Raw genomic sequence first — 25572 nt, forward strand, 5'->3', positions numbered from 1 at the left:
AGCCGAGAAAAACATGCAAATGTCCCTGACCTCTGGCTCCTGGCCAGGCCCCAATGGAACCTGGCTTCCCTCTTGGCGTCCTCCAGCTCAGACAGAAGAGGAGGAGCTGGCTAGGGGAAGAGAGACTTCAGGCTCTGAAATCACTCAGCCAGGCCTCCCGCCTGGATGCAAGGCGGCGGCTCACACTCTCTCCAGGGCTTTAAGCAGGCATAGTGAGATTAGCAATGGCCCAGAGGTGGGAGTGTCTTCCACTCTCCTCTTTATTCTTTCTGCACCCACACTCAGTTCCCTGGCACTCACCTGTGCCGCACAGCTTGGGGCACAGACTTCTGGGCTGGAGGGATCTGTACTCGAGCGGCCTCCCCCATGGCCTGGATCCAGGCCTCTTGCTCCTCAGGGCTCTCGGCACTGAAGAAGTAGGTGCGGACGCCAGCATGCTCCGCCTGTGGGGAGAGGCAGCGCGTGGAGCTGGCCTCGGCCTCATCCACCCAGCACACAGTCACCTGTCGGGAGAAGACACAGACGCCCACCGAGGGGCAGTCAGTTGGGCCATTCCCTGCACCTGGGCTCTTCCCCATGCGGAACTCAGGAGCAAGGTGAGAAGGGCAGCTTGCAGCCTCCCCGCGGGCTCCAGCTGGTACCCAGGTATCCACCTTGGCTGGCTCTCTGGGCACCATTAGGCAGCCCATTAACCAGGTCAGCCTACTTGCCCCACCTGGGGTGATTAAAGCAGGAGGGACAATGATCACACCCACTTTCCCGGCAAATACCATGTTTGATTTCAAAGGCAATGACCCCATGTCTGGGACAGAGGACCCCCTGAGCACACGCCAATCTTAGCCCCTTCACTGCTGAGAAGCTAGTCTCTTCCACGTGGAGAGACAGCAGAGCCACTCTCCGCAGGCATGCAAAGGCAGGCACTGGCATACAGACAGAGCACACTACCTAGTTGGCGGCCGTGAGCAGGCACTGCGGGCGGGAACCCAGAAGAGAGCTCCTGTCCAGAGGAGGGGTCCTCACGCGGTCAGAAGGAGGAGAAGCAGAGAACAGGTCAACCAAACACCAGAGGGAGAGACAGAAGACGACGCGGCAGGAATCGGTGAGGAGCACAGGGAAGGGGGGATTTTCAGATTGTCCCCTTCTACTGAGCATCCCCACCAGGAACAGCAGCACCCAGCAATGCCCAGTTCCGCCTACCAAGGGGTGGGGAGTTGGAGAGCTTGTACCAGGGTAATTTGGGCTGGTGGTGGAGAGTGAGTCAGGGAATCGCAGTGCTAGCCTGGCTCTGCTCCCAACCAGCTCTGTAACAGCAGACCAGTTGTGGTTTTGCTCTGGCCTTCACTGATGCATCTATTTCATGGGAACAGGGTCAGCCTGGTGAAACTCGAAGTTTTTAGGCTACAAGGAAAAGAGGCCACAGGGCTAAATTCTTTCTGGGATCTCAGCATACTCCCCAGTGAGATCCTCGGTAGCCTGGATTAGCCCACTCGACAGGGGACATTTAGCAGTGACTCAGAGTCTCAGGTGTGAGCCTCACTCTAGCCTCTGACCCCTTGAGCCCTAAATCCTGGGTCTCTAGGGGTTGAGATAGCCTAGGGCTCTCCTGAGCAGCCACATCAAACCCACACCCTCCGAATGCTCACAAGGTTCCTCAGCAGCTGATCCCACCTCACCTCAACCCGTCCCAAGCCCTCAATTTCTTTCTGACAGGAGCCAGGATGGGCCTCCTTCCTCTGGTCCCCACCCTCCAGCAGAGGGCTTAGCTTGTGGGTGGAGCTCAGGGCAGGTGTGGGAGAGGGCAGGGGAGGTGGTGTCAAAAGGCCAGTGAGGCCCTAAGAAGGCAGCTGGGACTTGCAACTGATGGGGGTAGAGAGACCAGGGGCCCAGGCAAATCCTCTGGGTGGAGAACACAGAGTTATTGTAGTGAGGAGACATACAGGCAGGGCTTGTGGGTGTGTCTCGGGCGGGTAGGAGCGGGCAGTAAATGAATTCATCGATTCAGTGAGCATCCAGGGAGAGGCCTATGTGCGCGGAACTCACTGGGGGCACCAGTCACAAGGAAGGCAAAGACAAGTTCTTGCACTTGAAGAGCTGACAGTCACACTGGGGACAAAACATGCCACGGGAAACAAGGAGAGAGCAGAGGCACAGGGACAAGTGCTGTGACAGGGGAAGGCAGGGGGCCTGGGAAAAGACAGGGCCATTGATGGGGAGTGGGCAGGGGTGCTGGCCTGGAACTATGAAAGGGAGCCAGGGAATTGAGGGCGCTGTCCCGGAGGGGCAAAGCCCCCGGAGCCTCTGTGGGTCCGAGTTAGAAAGAGGTTAAGGCATTCAGCAGTAGCCTGGGCAGGAACAGTTCCTGGCTCATTCTTGGCCATCCAAGAGTTTCACTCAGTGGCCACAGCAGGACAAGCCTCCCATCTGTCTCAGCTCCCCTCCCTTCCCTGGAGACGGCCACTGAATAGCCACAATCAGAACCCTCTGTGGGCCACTGAGCACAGCCCTCGGAGTCAGTTTTTAAAGAGGCAGCTCAGTGAAGGGGAAGGAGGTGAGGAGCTGGTGGACAGAGAGGTGATATCTGGGGCCTGTGATGGAGGAGTGTGTCAGTCACTCGGGGAGGTTTATCTCACGCCTGCTGCTGGCAGAGATCCAAGCTGGAGCATGTCTGTGTCTCTGCACAGGTCTGGTGGGGAGGGTGAGACAGGCTGTTTGATTGTGTGTGTGGGTGGTGTGTATGTGTGTCTGTGTATAACAGGACTACTTGTTGTTGGTTAAACAGCCTGTTCCTATTTCCCCAGCTAGAACTGGCTCCCTGGAGTCAGAGTTTTATTAATTGTTCATTCTCTTCACACCTCTGGCATACAAGACCCCGGGAGGCTGGAAACTAATTATGTGCCAAGTAAGTCCTTCCTTGCTCCCCATAGCGGCCCCTGTGCCTGCTGCCCAGCTCTTTTCTGTGGCCAGGTGACTGGAGCCTGAAGAACAGGAAGGGACAGAGTCTCTAAGGCTCTAGAAGCTCAAGCAGTGACCTGCACGTCCTGTCGTCTAACATCATAGCTTTGAAGGGTCTTGGACAGCAATTCTCAACTGGGGGAGAGAGGGCTTTGTACCAAGAAAATGTGTCGTTGATATTATAATGTTATATTTGGAAAATGAAAAGGAACCTCTGATTTTTGCATCATAAAATACAAAAGGGCATGAGATTTTTATGGGTTTTGATGGGTCATGAATTTTTAAATGTGGAAAAACACTGGCCTAGGATGAGCCAGCTGCAGGCACATCTTTACCGGGTGGCTCCCCAGGGGCTCCAGGCAGCGATATGGAGCGGGCAGGAAAGGCCCATTTTCCTGTGCACTTGTTCTCTTAAATGGTTTCTTCATAAGGTTTACAGCTCTTGAGTGGAATAAAACTCAACTGCTAATATTCTCTGAAGATTGAAATTTGAGTATGTTTGACTTGGGGGTAGGTCCAGTTCCCTGAAGCCACGGTGGGGAGGAAGCCTTTCCAGGAAAGATCTCAGAACCCCATCAGCCCCAGCTCCTGCCTCTGCCCAGAGGAAGTTCCCAGGGGCAGGCACTGGGCAAAAGGTCCAAGGACTCAGGACATAACTATTCCTGCCCCAGTGACAGTTGTGGTGCTGCTGAAACACATCTCTACTGGCCCACTCTGGGGAGAATTGCCCACCAGGCCCCCAAGAGAGGGGGAAGGTCCCGGTATAGCCTCATCTTCGACTTACAAGAGACTGCGCTGAGTCTAGGGGCCATTGCTACTCCCCCATCCCCCCACCACAACCGCTATCACCACCAACACCTGGGATTCCTTAGGGCAATGGCTCTTGACCCTTCTCCACTCCCATAGGCTCTAGAAGAGCAGGCCTCCCTCCCTCACCTGCCCTGGGAGGGGAAGGCCAACTGACCTTAAACGTGTGTTTCCGGCTGATGTTGTCGGAGGGCTGCACCGCGGCTACCCGGAAGCTCAGGAGGGGGATGCTGCCCAGGATGCTCTCTTCCTTCTCATCTGTCAGGGAGGGAGGCACAAGAAAGGTGTGTGTGTTGGCGGGGGGAGTTGTTGCCCCTTCCTGACCAATATCAATACATATTTGTTGTTCGCCTCCTATTTGTCAGGCACACAGGGCCACCACACGTGCTCTGAGAGGACACTCCCGGGACTTAGGGAGCATGGTGGCCTTGTAGATGCTTTTCCAGACACTGGGACTACAGAGGTGAATACGAGAGAGGGAGTGCCTACCCTAAGGGAATTCACATTCTAGTGCCCAAATAAACACGTAAATAACAGCAGAGATTTCGGAGCTGTTCAGGCATTGTTCTGAGTGAAATGCCGTCATGGATTTAATCCTCCCAACAAACCCATGAAGAGGTACTATCAGTACCTTCATTTTATAGGTAAGGAAGGAGACACAAAGAGGTTAGAGGATCTATCCAAGGTTACTCATGCAACAAGTGGTAAAACTGGTCTTCGAACTCAAAAAGTCAACTCCGAAGCTAACATTGTTGACCACTAACCTATCTATCCTGCCTCACTAAACAAGACCATCCCCGTGACATATGTAATAAGGTGGTGTGACAGCATGGTAGAGGGACTGTCCCACCTTCCGCTCTCTGGCGCCTCTGGGAAACTCTTTCTAAGGTTCTCCCTGGCACGCAGAGCCTGCTCTGCCCTTTCCTGCTGCAGATCCCTGCTGAGGTTCTATGTCTCCACAGGAAAAGGCACCCCTGCATGGAGTGCTCTGGCCCTCTTCTCCCTGGGATCTGGCTAACAGTCCAGCTATTACATAATTCATCCCGAATCTCCAAAGGAGCCTGATGGATTGGCCAATTGGGCCCCCAGCTGTCAGCAGGAGGCAAGAAAGGGCGGGAGTGCTGTGTGGGACAGTAGTGGGGACAAGTATGAGACCATGGCAAGACTCTCCCCACCTCCCTGGGATCACATTTGCTCCCCAGGCTGGGGACTCTGAAAGGCCTTCAGCTAGGGTTCAGAAGAAATCTCTGCAGGGCTATAAGCTCCTCAAGCCCTGCTTCTCCTCTTCCTCATCACGTCTACATGATACTTGGCCCACAGTTCAGTTTCTCTGTCCGGACCCCAGCATGGTACCTGGAGGAGGGGATAAACCAGAGTAGGAGGAGGCACTTGGGGGGAACCCCAGGGCTGCCTTCAGGAGAGCTGAGGCTGTCATCCTCCAGAGACGGAGCCCCTGCCTGGCGGAGTCCAGGCCAGCATTTAGGGGAGTCCTGAGTCCATCTCTTGGTGAACAGTGACCCCCATTTTGGTAAAGACTCAGACCAAACACCTCCTGAGCCTTTGGGTTCTCAGCCCTTGGAGGTTCTACCCCTACTGCTTCCTAAACACTCTCCTCTGCAGAGACCCCCGCTTTCCTCCCAGTTTCCTTCCCACTCTGGCTCCAGTGTAGCCCCATATCCTGGAGGCTCACCACCCGGGTCCTGGGCCTAGGCAGAGTCCCCTCCCCCAGTCTTGGGCTTTTCTCTGGGTCTGCACTGTGTATGCTCAACCCCTTCCTGATTTCCCTCCTTGGGGTTCAGGTGGCTGCAGTACAGCAAGCAGAGATAGCAGTGCTCTGTAGGGTCACTGGGTGCAACCTCTGTTTGCTGAAGCTAATGATTCACTGAATTGCTCTCAGGAGGCCTGGAAATCAGGGCTGTGCCCTCCTGGGTCAAGGAAGTGAAGGAAACAGCCTCTCCCGCTTCGTAACAATTGTGCCCTCTCTCCTCTCATCCCTCACACCTGTTTCCTTCCCTGCATCTGCATGGTGCCACCATCACTGACATCAGCGCTTGCTGGCACCCTCAGCCTGCCTTGGCACAACTTTTAAAAATAGAGAGTAGGGAGAGGGAGAGGGTGTTGGGGTGGGCAGAGAAGGTGAAAAGGGGAAGATATTATATTCACTCAGTCAGTGTTGACTGCGCACTGACTAAATGCCACACAGTGGCTTAGGTGCTGTGGATACAGCAGCGGTGAACACTGACAAAGGTTCCTGCCTTCACAGATGGGACTGTGCATTCCAGAGGGACAGGAGGAAGAGCCACATACAAGCTCCAATTAATAGGTGGCCTACTAGTCGTGACTAGTGACCTCCTCCTCTTTGTCCTTGTCCTCTCACCCCACTCCTCCAGGACTTCGCCGCCCATACGACCACCTTGTTCACCCAGTGTACCGCCAGCACTCTGCCTGAAACCTAGCAAGCATTGTTGAATGTGAACTGAATGAGTGAGAGTGTGTGAGCGACCAAGTGAGCTTTGTTTTTATCCTGCTGCCACTGGTGCCGGGACCACAGTGGGGAGATCTGCCCTGCTGGTGCCCATCCAAAGCTGAGCTCGGGGGTATGGCAGAATGAGAAAGAGTAGTGGGTCCTGGCTTCCTGCCGGTCCGAGGGCCAAGCTCACCTTTATAGTAGAAGAGGCAGCGATCCACCAGGACGAACCAGCGCTTGTTCCACTGCTTAACCCCGGAGCTGGCCTGCAGGACATGGGAGAGGCAGATGTGAGGGCTGCAAGCTGGACGGGGAAGAGGAGGTGGGGTGCAGGGAAAAGGGCACCGCGTCAATTATAAGGACATCCTGGCCCTAGCTGCGGCTCTGCTGTTAATGCACGGCAGCAACCACCAGAGACCTCAGATGCAGGGACTGACATTCGATTATTGCCTGTGACCTTCCAGTTCTGTCATTCAGTGCCCCCCCTGGGGAGGATAAAAGAGGCAAGAGACAGGCAGAGTGAGTGAGCCGAAGGGCAGGCAGGGATAGCGGCAAGGCCAATCTGGTGCCAATCAGTGGACCCCAGATTTGCAGGAGGCACGCCTATCCCCCCGTAATAAGCGGGACCTGCTGGGGAGCTAGTGGGTTGCTCCCAGGAGGCTGGGGACCCAGCATGTTTCAAGGTCATTGCATCTACCCATTAAGCAAACAGGCACAAATTTTTCTGTGTGACTTTGGGAGAATACTTGGTTTCTCTGAGCCCTTTATAATATTAGGAGACTGGGTCACAGAGACAGCAGGACTACATACCAAAAAAACACATAGACTGTCATAAGCACAGAGGAATCCTCATTCTAGGAGAAGACGGAGGCGACGGTGGCCAGAACAGCAGGGTGGCCTCACCTGTTTGAAGAGCCAGCCCGCCTTGGTGACGGCTGCGTTGGGGTTCCGCTTCATGGAGTGTGAGCGCTTGCCAAAGGCGACAGCTTTGCGGGTTGTGCGAGTTGCCTGGGGGCAGAGACAGAAGCTGGCCTAGCTCCCTGTCTCCTCCTTCCTGCTGTGTCTGCAAGGGAGCCACCCCTGCTAGAGCTGCTATCCCTATAGGGTTAACCCTGGGGTGCCCTCACGCCAAGGAGCCCGGGTATAAATCTCAGATCTATTACTAACTCAAAGGCAGGGACTTTCGGTTCTTTGGCAATTTTTTCTCATTTCTAAATTAGGGCTCAAAATAATAGTTCCAAAAAAAAAAACAAAATAATAGTCTAACCTGTCTCACAGCTTGTTTTTGGCGGGGGAGGTGAAAATAATAAGATTTCTAACTTCGCTCTGGCCTATCCTACTCCCAGCCGCCTTGCTCCTCCCCATTCTGGAAGTTAACGCCCTGCACCCTCCTCCTCCGAGAGGCCCATGCGTCATCTCATGCCCAACGTAACACGGAGCTGGGAAGAGAGACAGGTGTTCTCCTAGCTCTGTGTGGCCACATGGCCACTGTCATCCTTCCACACTCTGGCAACAGTCCACCTTTCTAGAAGCATCACTTCCTGATGTCCCACTGTTTAATCCTTCTCATCACTGTCCACTTCTCGATCGTTCTTTCAGGGTCTAAGGGTTTTGATGTCAATCCTCTTCATTCTGCCTTGCATCACTGTGGAAAATCTCCTTGCTCGGGAGCAGGACCTATCAATGCCCTAACTTCATCCAGCCTTGATGTCCTCGCCTCCAGCACTCTCCACCTGCACTCCAGCCACGCGCTCCCAGGGTCTCCACCTGCACTCCAGCCACGCGCTCCCAGGGTCTCCACCTGCACTCCAGCCATGCGCTCCCAGGGTTACAGTTTTAATCTTCCCAGCACCCCAAACCCCTCTGCTGCTATCTTCACTTCCAGGATTCCTGCTTTCTGACCCCAACATTCCACCCTTTGGGCTTTCTCACTCCATTAACTCAACACCAGCTTTCCTACTTCACTGAGGTCCCCAGCTCCTCAATTCTTCTCTTTTTTTCTGGATCCATCAGCTCCTCCCAGCTTTAGTTATTTCCCCACAAAGCCCAGGCCCCATGGTGGAGTCTATCAGCTGGACTCTCACGAACCCAATCTATTGTCTTCCTACCTCATTTTCTCTAAAACTCAATACAGCACTCCAAATTCATCAAATGATCTACTCTCCCTGCACTCAGAGCCAGATTACGGTGCTGTTGGAGAAAAAAACAAAAATCACACTGCCATATAGATGAGGTTGCCACAGAGCTGCCGCCCCATTCCCAGGGGGCTCAGCCCCAGACGGCAGCTCCACTCCACACCCTCACCATCCTCCCCGCCCCGCAACCTCCCCTGCCTCTGCCCTCCCCATAGTGGACCTGCTCCTCCACAGAGAAATTCAAGGCTATTAGACACGCACTCCCTCAATTTCACACCCTTTTACCTAGAAAATGACTGTCCTTACCAATATCTTTGCCTCTTCTCCTCCAATGTCAAAAGAAGAGGTGCTGCCCTCCTTCCAAGACTGGCACTTCTGACCCGCCGTGTCCTCTGAGACCAAGCTCCACTGAGCATCTCCTCTCAAATATGTCTCTGATGCTTCCTCCTCCACTGACGTCTTCTCCTTAGCAAATGGACTCAAGTCTCTCCATCTGAAAGTGTCTCTATCTCTCTCTCACACTGCCACACACACACCCAAATTCACCCTTCGATGCTACACCTACAGTCCACTGTGAGGTAATACCTTCCCTCACTTACTCGTCAGTACTAGGCTCCTGGGAAGAGTTTCCGCTTTCTTTTTCTGTTTCATTTTCATTTTTTTTCGTTCTGTCACCAGGCTGGAGTGTAGTGGCACGATCTCGACTTTCACCTCCCAGGTTCAAGCCATTCTCCTGCCTCAGTCTCCCAAGTAGCTGGGACTATAGGCACATACCACTAGGACTGGCTAATTTTTTTTTAATTTTTTTATTTTTAGAGATGTGGTTTCATTATGTTGGCCAGGATGGTCTCCATCTCTTGACCTTGTGATCCGCCCACCTCGGCCTCCCAAAGTGCTGGGATTACAGGCGTGAGCCACCGCGCCCAGCCAAGTCTCAACTTTCCCTCCATCGCTCCTAAGCTTTCTTTACCTATTTTCTGAAATGGCTCTTGCCCTGTTATGAAATTAAGGCCGCACAGTCTGTGACCACTCTATAGCACTGGGCAATCTCAGCCTTTCAGACCTTCCTGAAACACTTCTTTGGGTTTCTACAACACTATTGTTTTCCTTTCTGTACCTCCGTGTGTGGCCACTCCTTCTCAGCCTCCCCTACTTCCACTCTCCAAGTAGGTGGGCCTCAACCACACTTTTATTATTTTATTTTTATTTTCTCATTTTTACATCGTGCCCGTGTTATCTAATCCATACCCACTGCTTCAGCTCTGAGCAATATGAGAAAAGCTCCCCACGCTATAGCCAAGACCTCTCTCCCAGCCCAACCCATTTGATACCTAATTGTCTAGCCAGGATTAAATAAGTGCAAAACCAAACTCGTTCTCTTTCTAACCAAGCCTGTTCTGTATTTCTCATCCTGGTGAATGGTACCATGAGCCACCTAGCCACCCTCCCCAGAACTTGGCGTTGTATTACGTGGGTCCCTTGTCCCTCCCTTCCTTTACACCATCATGTATACAGGGCTCATGAGTCTGTCTTCTTAACAGTTCTCAAATCCGCTCTTCCCTCTCAAATTCCACTATTGGCGTCTTAAAGGTCCTCATCGCTTCTTGCTGCCTGCCCTCTACAACGAACTAAGGTTTTTTTTTCCAAAACACAAATCATCCTGTTTCTTCTCTCTTGCACCCAGCACTTAGGAGAGAGGCTGGATTCCTCAGCACAGCACAGAGGACAGACCTGTGAGGCCTGGCAGGGCCCGTCACCCATCTTCTGCCCCTTTACCAGACAGGCCCTGCCTCTGCTTCTCTCCATTCTCCTGTGCCTTTCTCAATGTGCTCCCTGGTGTTGAGGGAGGACCCATCCTCTCTTATCCACCATCAAATCCCAATTCATCCTTGAAAGTCTGCTGCAGACACCCTCGCTCCACGCCGCCCTGATGCCCCTGAGCGGTTAGCTACATCTGGCTCTTCGCACATCTGTGCAGTCCAAGCCATAGCCGGCAGGCCACACGCAGCCCAGGATGGCTTTGAATGCAGCCCAATACAAACTTTCTTAAAACATTATGAGTCTTTTTTTGTTTTTTGTCTTTTTTTAGTTCATCAGATATTGTTAGTGTTAGTGTATTTTATGTGTGGCCCAAGACAATTTTTCTTCTTCCAGTGTGGTCCAGGGAAGCCAAAAGATTGGACACCCCAGCCTAAAACCTGTCACAATGCAGCTTCCTATCTCTTCATTGCACCATGAACTCTTTGCAAGGAGGCGCTTTTGTCTTTTTCACTTTTATTGCCAGAGTCAGCAAAGTGTCCAGCCATAACAAGCACTCAGCAACTGCTTGCAGAAGGAAGTAAGGAAGAAATTGGGCTTTATTATAAAGTACTCCCACAACTGGGAAATAAAATTATTATCTGAACATGACTAACAAAAATACACATATAATCACAGACTTTCTAATGGAAGAAGTCACCACTACTCTAAGAATATGCAAATCCTAAATCCTTCCCTTTTCTCTCAGTGCAACTCTTTCATAATTCTACCTCCTGTCTCCATGGCCTAGAAGCTGCCACCCATAATTTACCACTTCCGGCAACCTCCCACTAACTCCTGAACATCCTAGCCTCCTATCTGTCTGCCACGGCTTTCGGCAAACTGAGGCTAATCCAACTACCTACCTCCCTGCTCTCACAGCAAGACTATGAGCACGCTGGAGGAAACCCACGCAAACCCTCAGGTTTGGGGCTGCGCAGAATCACACTCTACTGCCCCAGATGATCCTTTGAAATTATAGGGCAATATTTCATGTGTTTTTCATTGACCGTCATTCCTGTTCCCCAAACCTGTCTCTCATATTTTCAAGCTCCCAGCCCCCGGCCTGATGCTTCCCCACCCACCACATTCTTCTCAGCAGAAAACCCTACCTCCTCCTTTCCTGCACAAGTTGAGGACATCATGTGGGCGTCTCTTTAATTTCCTAGACACCCACTCCCTAGCCTTACACACCTTTTTTTAATGCAGTTTCAGGAAGAGGTGGCTTTTCCTCATCCAGTCTAACAGCACCTCTGCATCTGACTCCCTCTGTCTCCATAGAAACGTGACTTACTCCCTGTCCTCTTTCTCCTGAACCTACTACCGACTGGCCCATTCCCCTCATGCCTCTGATATCTTAAAACCAAACAAACCCAATGAATGAAACCTCCCTCCAGTCCTGAGTCAACTTCTAGCTTCCATTCCCTGCCCTTCCATTTCCCTTCACAGTCAAGTGTCTTTAAAAACACTTTTTGGAAATATCTCAAACGTTTCAGAAAAGTAGGGAATGATCCAATGGTCATCATTTCATGTTGCTGTTCCCTAGCAAAACAAGACAACTGGGGCTAAAACTCCCCCAAGCCCCTCCCCAGTCTCATTACCTTTCCTCCTTCCCTAGAGGCAACCACTGACCCAAAATTAGGCTTCCTATCCTTGATTATGCACTTCTACTGCAGCTGTTTCTATAAATATGTAGTACTGCTTTTCATGTCTGTACATTTACATAAGTGACATCATATTCCTCATATTCTGCCACTTGCTTTTTACTCAACATTATATTTTCAAGATTTATCCTTGTTAATACATATAGCTCCAGTTCATTTTAATTTTTGGCGAGTGCTCCGTTATGCGATGATCTACTACCATTTGGTGTCTAGTTCCTCAGAAGAGCAGTTTCTATGCTCTGCTCTTCCTAGGCCTCCTCCCCCATCCCCCTTTTACCTCTCCAGCCTGTCTTTGGCTCTTCTCACACCACTCAAACTGCACTTGTCAGGGTCCCCAGTGACCACATGGCCGCTAAAACCAGAGGACACTTTCAGCCTTTGCAACATTCTTCTCTAGATTTCCTTCTCCTGGGGCTCTCTCTTCCTTCCTTCTCCCTCTCTGAGTTCTCAATCACCATGTCCTTCGTTTCAATTAGGTCAGGGAGATTTTTGTCCCCAAGGACATCTGAGAATGTCCAGAGATATTGTTGATAGTCACCACTGGAATAGAGGTGCTACTGGCATTTGGTGGGCAGAGGCCAGGGATGCTGCTCAGCATCCTACAACACACAGGACAGTCTCACAGCGCAGCAGATCATCCAGCCCCCGACCGTGAGCAGTGCTGAGGCTGAGAGCCCCTGGTCTAGATGTTGCTCTTCTACGAGGTTCTGGTCTGAGCCCTCTTCTCTTCCTAGTCTCCACTCTCTTCCTGGGTCACCTTGCCTACTCTTGGAGCCTGCAGAAATAGCTGGGCAGGCTCCGATTTCCTAGGATTCCCAGAGATCCCACTAAACATGCACTGAAGACATTTCCAGCCCAGCAGCTTGCCTGGAGGGCTGGACTCACCCGGACGCTGGGCCGCTCTGGAGGGACCTCGGACACCATGTTGTGGTTCGGTGTGTCACTGTTGGTGGTAGCCGGGCGTTTCCCACCTGTTTTACTGGACATGTCCAAGGCCGATCTGATTTCAAGTTGACCGGAAAAAAGAGACTGGTGAGAGCCAAGAAACAATGGAAACCACCCATCCCTTTACCACACCCTGCCGCCTACTGTTTCAGCATCAGCACAAAATTAGATCTGAGTGCCAGTGAGGGGTGATCTCAGCCACTCCTTCAGCCCTTCTGAAATTATATGCCAGTGATCTTGGACATTGGACATTTTATTTATTTTTTGAGACAGGGTCTTGCTCTGTCACCCAGGCTGTAGCACAGTGGCACAATCAGGACTCACTGCAGCCTCGAACTCACAGGCTCAAGTTATCTTCCCACCTCAGCCTCCAGAGTAGACGGGCCCACAGGCATGGGCCACCATGCCCAGCTATTGTTTTTTCCCTTAACAGAGACGGAATCTCACTCATTTGCCCAGGCTGGTTGTAAACTCCTAGACTCAAGTGATCCTCTCGCCTTAGCCTCCCAAAGTGCTGGGGTTACAGGCACAAGCCACCTGTTTCCAGCTTTGAACATTTATTTTCAAAGTCTAGGCCCTGGACTTTTAAAATAAATAATAATAAGTAGAACCTTTTCCTCTACTTTAAAAGACACAACAGCCCAGTGGCCTATGAGAGTGAATTAATTAGCCTCTTCTCTTCTTTTCTCCTCTCATTCGGTGAGCCAGAATCCGCAGTGAGAGGAATTAGCATTTGGCTCTCATGACCATATCAGATTTTCTCAGCTCTTCCCTCAAAGGCCCCCTGAGTGCTACGCCAGCCTCACACCTGTCTTCTATTCCATCAGCTCAACCTGCGGGGTGCACCCACCTGGCTTCTGCTAGACCCTGGGAAAAGTGGATGAGGGTGTCAAGCCAGATGGGTCTCAGATGCTTCCAGTCCTCAGAACCAAGGTGGGTGCCTGCAAAGCCCTTCTGCTCTCCTTCCCTCCCCGTTGCCTTCTGCTTCCCAGCTGCAAGGAGGCAGCGGGATGGTGGTGGCTAAGGACAGAAAGGCCAAACGGCAAGTAGGGGGCAAACTTACATTTTCAAGTCAAATTTTTTGTTTTCCTCTGGGACCTGGCCAGTCACTGGGTGTAGAAATGTGTTCCGTCTTTCATTGTGGCTGTAGAGGGGAAAAAAGAGACGTTGTGGCAAAGATGAAGAAGGCAGAGACAAAAGCCAATGGGCAGTAGACCCTGGGTGGTGACAGGGACAGGTGACCATGTAAGGAGCTTGTGCCTCTGTCCTCCAGTGGGATCCATGGGAGGTCTGGGCTGACATCCAGATGAGGCTGGGGGCAGGGAGTAGGGAAAGGAAGAAAGGAAGCCTGATCACCTTGTACTAGTCAGTGCTAACTACTTACTAGAGATCTCTGAGGCGGACATAAGCCACACTGAACTCTTTCAGTGGTGATCCTAAGGGTGGGGAAGAGGGGTTCCAGCAGCCAATTCAGCACATCAGGACCTCACGCATGGCAGGTTCTCTCCCGGGAACGGTGCCTGCCAGTGCGCCATAGAAAAAAAATGCTCCCTTATTATTTGCTGAAAAACACTTTCTTGTGACCTTGGACTCCTCCTCCTTATCCTGCTTTATGCTCCATGCTCCGTCTCTTTCTTAAAAGGAAACGAGAGCTTGAAAAACTCCATTCTTGAGCTTGGGCTTGGACACACCCATCCCCTAAGTCCAGGGTCTCCTGTCTAAGGGCTGCTTGATGTCACTGAGACCTCAGGGGCTGTCGGGCATGAAGGTCAGTGCTGGCTCAATAGTCGATCTCATTAAGGGATGCTGTGGCCAGGAGTGGGGTAGGGTGTTGTGAGGACGGCCTGCCAGGAAGCAGAAGGGAGCAGGAACCAGGGGTTGGGGGAAGGGGGGTAGGTGCAGAGAGAGATGGGGAGCAGCATTGTGGAGGCTCCTTGGGAGGCCCTGCTGTGGCTCCTCCAGCTGACTAAGTGTCAGGACAGTTCCCAGGAGGCTCTCAGGGGAGATGGGGAGGAAGGCAGCAGACAGAATGCGGAGGAGCTGATGCAGGGGGTCTAGGCCACAATGGCAACCACTGAGATCGATTCTGTAGGCAGCAACTACTTGGCAAGAATGTAGCAGTGGAGATTCTACCATCCAGCCAGTGGGGAGACTCGATGAGTTAAGGTCCTCTTCGCCCATCCCGCTTGAGGGAGAACCCAGAGTCAGTGCCAGTCTACTGCAAGGAGCAGGCACTAGGACAGAGGCCACGGAGACTGGGCCACTCAAGCACACCCACAGCAGAGGGCTGGCTCTGCTTGACAAGTGGCAGGTCAGGCAGCAGCAGAGGAAGGAGATCTTAGCTTAGTCCCTTCAGTTGCAACAGAAAAGGAAAATAACCTTTTGGGGACCCCCTTTCAACAGCCCAGAACACATCCTAGCCCTGGGGCAGTCTGCTAAAGCTAAAGATAATATCAAACAGTGCTTTTTCAGTTTCCAAAGCAATCATGCTCAGATCTAATCCAAAGACATGCAGGAAGATAAAAGCACAGCAGGCAGTGCCTACAGTCTATGTGGAAATCTGGGCTTTGCAGCCCAGGCTTGCCAGCCAGGACCCAAAATCATGCACATGTCCGCCAGGCCTGGGTTCTGAGTCTAGCACGTTGATCGGCCACTCCCTACTTCCCAAACGTTATTCCCACCTCCCTCCCAGGTCCAACAAGCACATGCTCCTCAACTTCATCACAGGGAGTCTTTGCAAGGAAGGGTAGCTGTTTCCGGTTACCCTTGTCTGCCCCTGAATCTGTCCCCTCTGAGGGCCTGGGGGGCAAGCAGTCTGTGGCAACTAAGGTGTCCTGTGAGGTGTCAAGTTGTCTACTTTTTCCTAGTGGCACAGGGCACCTGCCCCTGCCCCGGCCCTCCAGTCTCCTTCTGCTCTGCATGCTCCCGATGGTAACTGCTGAAATCTTCCCTGCAGGCACTGGCACAGACACACACACACACAGAAACACACACACAGTCTGCTGCCAACCATCACAAGACTTCTAGGGAATGGCACATCTCTCCCTGCCCCAGACTTTCCTACCCAGCAACCCCTACAAATGACGTCCTCATTCTATCCCGGCACTACCAATTTCAAAATAGCTTCCCCTTCACGAGCACTGCAATGCAGCAACCATTGACCTAACTGTGCTTCCTTCTCCAGGTCATCTCAAGCAGGCCCCTCACTCTGAAGCCCCCCGATCCAAGCAGGATGAGCTGCCATCTCAGCTTGCTCTGACTTAACTTGGCTCATGATCCGTGGAAGAAATCCCTACCTGACCCGTCGATCAGCCCGAAACTTCAACATCTTTTTGGCAGCTCCGTCCCCAGGTTGGCAGCCTCAGAGGACCCGCTGACCACCCCGCTCCTACCATGCCTCTGAGAAGTAAGTCCTCCGGTCCAACTTGTAAGGCTGTGGCAGAGATGCAGAGCGATCGGTGGCAGAGACTCCAGCAATTCCCCCTCCTCCCGGCTCTGGCCCTGGAGAACCAGGAGGGCACTCTCCTTGGGTGGTGGTGGGGTCGCCCAGGTGCCCCAGTAGGCCTGTGACTTCCTGGGATTCGGCCAGAATGCTACTGGTCAGAGGACTGGAGGCAGAATAAACAAGGAGGGGATGACATCCTCCCCGTTCAGCTCCCCAAGGAGAAAATGCTGAAATGGAGAGACAGGCATACACAGAGCAGGTGTAGCACTCCCAGGTAGTCCGACCTCACTGAGCTAAGGACGCAGAGTGGCTGGGCGGGCGAAGGAGTCTGGGGCTGCGTTCCCATCTGCACGGCAGAAACTCATGACAGCCCGACCTGCAGGGAGACAGTCCTCCTGCCTCCCCAATTCCCAAGCCACAACACAGGCTCCTGAGCTGAAAATCAACTTGCTTCTCGGAGATCCTTCAGATCCTGTGGCCATAAGGGTTAAATGAAGCTCCAGATTCATCTGCTGTTATTGCCGCCGCTGAGAAGCTGAGATTGATTGAGCAGGTCTCCTTCTCTTCTGTCAGCCTGCCCAGCCTTCTTCTGTGTGGACGGGAGCATAATGAATGAAGCTCCTCTGCCCCCCGTCCCTGACATGCTGCTGTCTGACAGCACCGGGTTGCTTTCCCTCCGTGTGTGGCAAGTCGACCAGATGGGCGTGGACGTTGTGGAACCAGAGCTGGTGGCTAGGATGAGGCTGCTCAGGCAATATTAAAGGAGAGCTTCCTCCCAAGGCTTGCGAGGAAGAGGGCAGCAAATGGGGCTTGAGAGGGGGTCATCGTGTGTTTATGGCTGAAAATCTTCCCAGACACGAGATGATGCATTCCAGCTGGTGACTGACAGATCTGCTCAGCAGCAAGGAGGTTTGCATCGATGTTAATTCCCCTGAATTCTCCAGTGGCTAAAGATGGTCAGAGCTCCCCTTTCCTAATGTCCTTCATGTCTTAGGATCCTTGGACTGCAAGGGCCTTCTGAAAGTCATCGCTGCCATCCCCCTGCTTCTAGACAAGACTGTTCTCCAATCAATCCTCATTAAGTTCTTTGCTTTTCTGTAAAGAATTCTAGCAAAGGAGGCTCCAGACCCACTGCTATCTTATCCTGCCAAGATGTTCTTTTTGATGTCACATTTCAGGTCCTCTGGCTTTCTATATTATTCCATTTTGTCTTCACATGACAGGTTCCTTTTTTGACCAACATGGTTCTTTTTAGCAGCATCAGGCAGTCTGCTGACATCACAGTCTGTTGCCATAGCAATTCTGTGATGTCACAACAGACACTGAAAGGAAGGGGCTAATCTAATTTTTTGGATTGAGCACAGAACTTGATCAGGGAATAATGTGATCAGTGAATGGAAAAACAAATAGACAACATTATTATTTAACCCATAATGAGACAAGCTGGTAAGATATAGCTGGGGTCAACCGCTGCTCATATTTAAACAGCTTAATCTTAAATCCAGAAGGTCAATATATTCCGCTATTTCCTGGGACTTTGGCAAATGATTTATCCTGGTGACAGGAGGCCTCACTTTTCAGTTTGCATCCTCTCCCTGTCCCTAATCCAGTTTCTTGGGCACTCTCCTGATGCCCGCTTGAGGTTCCTGCCCGTGCGTAATATGTGCTCAATAAATATTTGTTGAATGAGTGAATAAAAGAAATTCTCCAGCCCTGACTTAATTTTTAGCCACCTGCATTTGGGCGTTGACATTCTATCACCAAGGGCTTCCCTATCTTAGCTCTCTCTTCAAATTAATTACTTCCTCTCCCTGAGAGAAGCTCTGCTTCTGCCCCCTCGCCCCCTCACTCAGCTTCCCTCCCTAGCTCCCCACTGAATATGTAGCTTGGCTTTGATCCACCTTCAGTAGGAGGGGAAGAAAATTAAGCTCATCTGCACAGAAGGAGGAGGGGGTAGGGGTGCTTTGGGAAAATGAGCTTTCTTCCTCTAGAAGGCAAAAATATCCCCTTTCTCTTCAAGCTGAGCTCAGGGGCCTCCCACAGCCTTTGCTTAAGCTGCAAGTTAAATTACTTCTCCTATGCCCTGTAAAGATAGCATGAGGGAGTAGGAACGAAGGAAGGCTCAGGGGCTTCCCCTGCTCATCGGGAGCTCTGAAATCCTCGGAATTAAGTCTGCACACAGAATGTCTAGCGGGGGCTCTTTCCCTTTGCCAATAAACTGCACAGTATGGCAGATTTTCATTTTAGTTATACACCAAGAAGAACTTACAAGAGGCAGGACGTTAAAAAGGGAAACAGGCATACGTAATCCGTGTTCTCCTTCCTCTCTCTTTCCTTCTGGGATGTCAAAAGGCTTCCATTTGTCAAGTACCCATGATTATGAATCCAAGAATACATATTCAAATGGATCTCTCAAATCCCACCCAAGAGAAGGGAAAATCTCAGGCGGTAAAGGGGATTGTGTGGGGGGGGACGGAAGCAGCCCTAAACTCCAGGGCAGTCCAGTAGGTGGTCACTTATCCACCATGAGGCTGGCCCCGAAGGCAGTGCCATCAATGGAAACAAGCATGGCGGGGCCAGACATGAAGTCCAAGATCCAGCCTGAGTTAGCAATGTGACTTCATGTCATGGGCCCTTCATTTTCTCGTGTGTAAATGAGGTACCTTCTACCCATATGAAATAACAGTGTTCGCTTCACCAGCACATATATTAACTCTATGAAATAATAGCTGTAAACTTTCAAAAATGTAGACCATCTTATGCACAAGAGATCATGGCTATGATCATTCTACTTAAAAACAAATTAAGAACTATGCCAGATGCAGGAGCGAAAAAGTGAAAAACACATAGTCCAGGGCTTAAGAAGACTGTGTATGGGGCAGGGGCTGGGAGTGTCAGGGGCAGGCACTCTGGAAGTCCCAAGACCAATATATTAGAAAGAAAAAAAGCAGATCCTCTCCATTTTCCAAGCCTTTGTCTCTGCACCTACTTAAAGCTTTCCTGTAGTTCAAGAGACATCCTCAGCCCTACAGCACCTCACATAGAGAGAACTCCACAGTGCTTTATCTCCCAGCGTCCCCCTGGAGAGTCACATCCACGTGCTGTATACCTGGCACTACACTGTCAAGAGTGACAAAATTAACCCAAGTTTCACACTCTTCTGCAGGCATGCGTGTTCACACATGCGCACGTGCACTCACACCCCCAGGCTGAATGCCCGGGACTCCCACTGTGATCAATATTGAACGACTAGAGAAATACTCCATTCCTTCCACCCACTGGGCCTCTCTTGATTATCTGCTGTACACCAAGCTGCTTCATTTCCATAGCTCCTGAGAATCTGCTGACAAGGAATTAGCCCAGCCTGGCTTCCCCATCCTGAGGGCGTCTTGGCTTCCAGCATTACAGCTCATTAGGTGGAGAGAGGTTTGCATGCAAAGCAAGTGGAAAGGGGTCCCATCCCTCCTACTTCCTTCTTTCTCCAGATAGCAAATTCCAAGCCGAAACCGTCCACGCTCCAGGGAGGATTTCTGCTGCCACAGAGGAGGGGAGGGTGGGGAGCGGGTTGGCTCCTGCTCTGCACCTCCCTCTCTGGATCTCATCATTATTTTCAAGGAGCCTTATCTGCTCCAGCATCCTGTCCCAATTAAAAACCAACTCAGTTTTTGTTTCCAGCCATCTTCATGCATCTGATTCCTGAAGCTCCCTCTGCCATTTCCGGGAGAAAATATACTTTCCTAACCAACTTCTCATCAAAGGCCCTCTGTTTTCCCACCTATTGCTGCCACAGAAAGAAGAGGTCAAAGAGAATCAGGCCTTGGCAGCACCTCTAGGTATTTGCAGGTGGGAAGGAGCCTCTCCAAACACTGCCTTAGCCAGGCATGGTGGCACATATCTGTAGTCCCAGCTACTCAGAGGCAGAGGCAGGAGGATCACTTGAGCCAAGGAGATCAAGGCTGCAGTGAACTATGATCGCACCACTGAACTCCAACCTGAGGTGCAAGACCCCCGTCTCTAAAAAACAACAGAGCGAGACCCCCAATCTCTAAAAACATCAACACCCACTGTCTCTCCTCCATGTGCTCCTTGGAGATCAAAACACCAGTTCTCCAGGTGCCAGTGGCTGCCGCCCAGCCTTGCACTGGCTCCCTCCTTTCTTCTCTGCCCTAGCTCATTCCCCCCTTGGACACCACAGTTATTTCCAGAAGGGAAAGAAGATGGCACCTCCCTACCCCAAGCAAGTTTGTTGGAATATCCTAAGCTGCTGGGCTGCATGTCTAGGAGACAAGCCCCATGCTGCTCCCTTTCCTGCCGAACTCTGCCCATCCTCACCACAAACCCAGCCCCATCCCAAAACCTGTTATGACTAGTTATGGAAGGCTGCGGGGGCTCTACGTGAGCTCAGCTCCCACCACAAATGGAAGATAGAAGAGAGGGCTTCGTGGAGGGAGGGAAATCACAAACCAGGGGGCCAGGTCCAGGTTTCTTCCTCCCTTCCAGCCCAGGCACTGTTCCTCCCCCCATTCTCTGACTGTAGTGTCTCCCAGCCCCTGCTCTGGGCCTGGGTGGTCCCTAATTCCTATGAGAGGAGGTAGGGAGCCCTAAGTTGGCAGGCTGAGGGCAGGAGGGCATGGGGTACTTCAGTCATGGTAATGGGTTCAAGCTCGTGTGCGCGCACGTGTGTGTGCAGGAGAGAAAACATGGAGATCACGCAGGAACTTCATTCTGATCTCCCACCCTAGCTTAGTTCATCTTTAAACTGGATGTCTTACTTTATGGAATCCCATTTGTCTTCTGAAAAATAAAGACAACCAGAGTAGATAGCATAACTGTGCCAGTGATTCAAACACTGAAGCCCTTCCATGTTGGTGGGGGAGGAGCTGCTCCCCAAGTCCCCCAAGTTTCCCTGTCCCACCTCTGGGCCAGGGCCTGAGACCTCCTCACATCACCATGATCCAGAGAGTAAAGAGTTAATGCCTGGCCTCACAGGGCCTTCCAGAACTCCAGGCCAGCATCCTTTCTGGCCGATGAATTATTGAATATCACTGCTGGGTACAGCCAGGCCTTAATTGCCTCAACACTGAAGTGTCTTCCAATTGTGGGGAACTGCGATTCTACCGTTCTACCCATGGGCAGGCTGGGAGGCACTTTCTCCTTCACCCTGACCCGACTTGGAGAACTGGGGTGACCCAGCTCCCTGGAGCTCCTCAGGCTCCTTGTGCTGTGTGCTCTTGTTTTGTTCCCTTCTAAAGAGAGGGGGAATTCAAAGGAGAAGCAGCTGCCTACAGCTCTGGGTTTTCCTCCTCTCAGACTTCCCTCAGTAGCTAAGCCAGACAGAAGCAGAGAAAAAAGGCTCCAGGCCCCTCGCCTCCAAGTTGCCTTCTCCTGACAGCCAGCAATGTGGAACGAATCCCAAGGGGTAACAGGGCAGGGCAATAATTAATTACACTCCCCCACTTCCAGCTCTGAGTTGAATCTCAAACCCCTGCCCTTCAGAGGCTGAGGCAGCCCAGCTGTCCGCCACCGGGTCTGCAGAAGGTCACCAGAACCAAGTCTCTGCATCCCTAACTCAGCAGATTTGCTTCTGATGTCCCCACCCTTCCCCGCCTCACGAAAGGAATTTTACTTAGTTTGGAGAGCTGTGAAGCTGGCTGATCCCTCTCCTTCCCCATCCTCAAAAGCTACCACTGCCTTCTTGGTTCCCAATCCAGCAACTTGAAAATCAAGCTGTCTGGTGCCTTAGTTTTCTCATTTTGACAGTAAAACAATGGTACTGAATGATGCCTTGTTCAGTAAACTACAAAAATTTCCCACTGGACCAGGCAGCAGAGGAAGAAAGGTTATGATGCTCTGAAGGCATGTGGAGCAAAGGGAAAAATAAAACTCATGCCATCTCTGTTCCTTATGCTGGGAGGGAGGCAAGAAAGGCCCGTTTCAGAGTCAGGGAAGCTGAGGTACACTCTCCCAGCTATAGCGACAGGAGAGATCAGACGAAGTTGGAGTCTCCTTGGGCTTCCTTCTTTCTGTCCCTGCTATGCACCCAATCTGAGCTCCTCATCTCCAGGAAAGCAGGAGAGCGCTTCCTTGTTCAGCAGGAGATGCCAGCTTTTCAAGGTCTGCTCCAAGAGCACAGTAATGAAAGCCACAAACCCTTTCACTGATAACATCTGTGGGCTACAGGTCTGGGGACTGTGTGTGATGTGGGCTGGGGGCTACCCACAAACGTTTGTCTGACCACAGCTGCCTGGATGCAGGGGCATGGAAGGGCAGCCGCACACACTGTCCACAGCCTGGCCTTTATTGCTGTGCCTGCCCAGCACCTCACACACAGAGGAACTGAATAACTTTAGGTTTGATGGGGCAGATGTAGAGCAGGCCAGCCAGCTCACCAGAGCCTGGAGGAGGGGCACGTGCTGTTCCGGTTGGGAGGCTGAGTAGCGGCTGAAGGAGCAGGAGCTCAGCCTCAGATCCCTCTAATGGGATCAGTGTGCATGTTGCATCTGCCTTGTGTTCCCTCCTGTCCCTCCCCTCCCTACTGGCCAGCCAGGCTATGATAAGAGTCTACAAAGCAGAAGCTTTGCCCGGGGAAGCGGAGTAAACAGGCTAGAGCAGGGAGGCAGCATGGTGAGGGTGGGGGGCAACAGCAGGCTCTAGTTTAGTTTTGCTTCTCACCTGCCCAGGGAGACCCACTCTGTCCCTGGCTCCCCGCCCCCAGGAGGGCTCAGCTGATCTTTTCTCTCAGACTGGGAGTAACGAGGTAAGCTGGATGCAGGTGGATTGTGGGAAATTTTAAACACCTCCTTCTGCCAGGAGCAAGGAGTCTGGAACGTCCCATGAACTTGGGGAGCCTGCCAAGGGCTGAGGGCACAACGATCATCCTGTGCGCTGCTGCCTGCTGCTGGGGGATCCAGAGGGAGCCTAGGAACAAGGGCCACCGTGGAACCAGCCGGAAAACGACTGTGCCTAGGAGAGCACGTGCTGTGGACTGAGACGATCCTTTGTGAGTTCCCCTGACGCCCCCGAGAGGAAGAGGGGGATTTGGAAAGGGACTTGGAGAGTTGTGAAAAAAGCTGGCATGTGATGGCAAGGAATGGACACTGTGCGGATTGTCCTTAGGGAAAAGGGTAAGGCCGGTGGTCTCAGTGTCAGTAGTCTTGGTAACTGACCACTACTGAGTCACTGTACCTTTCTGGGTCTCAGTTTCCTCACCCACAACATATAATGATACTGGGGTTGCTGGGAGGACTAACCAAGATCCCAAATGTAAAACCTCTAGAAGAATGCTTGGCACATAACCGTTGCTTACTAAGTGGCTAATATTATAATCATTAATACAATAATAAAATAAGGGAATAAAATGATAGCACTATCCTAAATTGGCATCAAGTTGATAGCTTCTAGCTGTATGTGGCTGTTCAACTTTTGAATAAAATTAAATAAAATCAAAATTTTAGTTCCTCAGTTACACTAGCCACATGTCATTGTGTCTCGGGAGCCACAGGAGCTAGTGGTTACCATACGGGACAGAATAGTCACAGCACGTTCCATTGATGCAGAACATTCTATTGGACAGCACGAGGCAAGAGATGCTCTAAGCCACATTCCAGTTCTAATAGTTTTGAATTCTATGACATGCGCTTCTAAGTCAGTTCATCTTTCCACCAGCGGATACGAGCCCAGGGTCTTCAGTAAATACAGTTCCCTCACAGTTCTAAGCTTAGCGAAAAGGAAAGGAAAATCGGCCGGGCACAGTGGCTCACACCTGTAATCCCAGTGGTTTGGGAAGCTGAGGCAGGTGGATCATGAGGTCAAGAGATCGAGACCACCCTTGGTGAAACCCTGTCTCTACTAAAGATACAAAAAGTAACTGGGCATAGTGGTGCACGTCTGTAGTCCCCGGGAGGCTGAGGCAGGAGAATGGCATGAACCCGAGAGATCGCGCCACTGCACTCCAGCCTGGTGACAAAGTGAGACTCTGTCTAAAAAAAAAGGAAAATCGCTCTTCCTACCGCCCAAGATGCCGAAAGGAAAGAAGGCCAAGGGGAAGAAGGTGGCTCCGGCCCCTGCTATCGTCAAGAAGCAGGAGGCCAAGAAAGTGGTGAATCCGCTATTTGAGAAAAGGCCTAAAAATGTTGGCATTGGACAAGACATCCAGCCCAAAAGAGACCTCACCCGCTTTGTGAAATGGCCCTGCTACATCAGGCTGCAGCGGCAGAGAGCCATCCTCTATAAGCTGAAAGTGCCTCCTGTAATTAGCCAGTTCACCCAGGTCCTGGACCGCCAAACAGCTACCCAGCTGCTTAAGCTGGCCCACAAGTACAGACCAGAGACGAAGCAAGAGAAGCAGCAGAGGCTGTTGGCCCGGCCCGAGAAGAAAGCGGCTGGCAAAGGGGATGTCCCCACGAAGAGACCACCTGTCCTCCAAGCAGGCGTCAACACCGTCACCACCTTGGTGGAAAAGAAGAAAGCGCAGCTGGTGGTGATTGCTCATGATGTGGATCCCATTGAGCTTGTTGTCTTCTTGCCTGCCCTCTGTCGTAAAATGGGAGTCCCTTACTGCATCATCAAGGGGAAGGCAAGACTGGGACGTCTGGTACACAGGAAGACCTGCACCACTGTCGCCTTCACACACATTAATGCGGAAGACAAAGGTGCTTTGGCTAAGCTGGTGGAAACTATCCGCACCAATTACAATGACAGATACGATGAGATCCGGCGTCACTGGGGAGGCAATGTCCTGGGTCCCAAGTCTGTGGCTCGCATCGCCAAGCTAGAAAAGGCAAAGGCTAAAGAACTTGCCATGAAACTGGGTTAACTGTATACTGTTTTCTTTAAATAAAAATAATTAATGCCAAAAAAAAAAAAAAAAAAAAGGAAAATCTGCTGTCAACGAGAAAAAGTTAAAAATGGTAGGTTCCAAAGTTCGCTCAAACTTAATCTGGACAATACATAGTTTCTCGTGGGTTTTTTGTTGTTGCTGTTGATGTTGTTTTGAGACAGGTTCTTGTTCTGCAGCCCGGACTGGAATTCAGTGGTGCAATCCCAGCTCACTGCAGCCTCTGCTCCCTGAGCTCAAACAATTCTCCCACCTCACTCTCTTGAGTAGCTGGAACTTCAGGCACGGGCCACCACGCTTGGCTAATTTGTTGTATTTTTAGTAGAAACAGTCTCACCATGTTGGCCAGGCTCATTGTTTTTAAAACACATGCATTAAGACTTCTCTGCAGGGTTTTAAAGTATCATTACAAACAGCACTGGCCTGGTGGGAAACACCGGAAAAAGTCATCTAGCAGCTGAGGGAGGCAGGGAGAGGACAGCTGGAGAGGGAAGGAGAGCTGGGGAAGGAAGGAGAGCTGGGGA

General features: G+C 51.6%; 1 protein-coding gene and 1 pseudogene across 29 annotated transcripts in view; one reads left to right on the plus strand and one right to left on the minus strand.

Moving 5' to 3' along the window:
* The window catches only part of PLEKHA6 (pleckstrin homology domain containing A6), a 166211-nt gene that overhangs the window by 43099 nt on the left and 97540 nt on the right, over positions 1-25572 (minus strand). For 23 of the 29 annotated variants that reach the window (XR_004272149.1, XM_032288861.1, XM_032288854.1 and 20 more), the window contains 6 exons: positions 13831-13911; positions 12708-12822; positions 7130-7234; positions 6420-6492; positions 3917-4017; positions 301-503 (listed from right to left, as the gene is read on the minus strand). Coding sequence is in view for 28 of the 29 variants with exons in the window: in XM_032288861.1 (XP_032144752.1) it covers positions 301-503; positions 3917-4017; positions 6420-6492; positions 7130-7234; positions 12708-12822; positions 13831-13911 (678 nt within the window). In the remaining variant the exon portion in view is untranslated. The other 6 variants (XM_032288859.1, XM_032288879.1, XM_032288880.1 and 3 more) reach the window with 3 other exon arrangements.
* LOC116558754 lies at positions 24217-25051 on the plus strand (annotated as a pseudogene).

The sequence above is a fragment of the Sapajus apella genome, unplaced genomic scaffold (assembly GCF_009761245.1).
Source record: "Sapajus apella isolate SASKATOON/1434 unplaced genomic scaffold, GSC_monkey_1.0 scaffold22, whole genome shotgun sequence".
Lineage (NCBI taxonomy): Eukaryota > Metazoa > Chordata > Mammalia > Primates > Cebidae > Sapajus > Sapajus apella.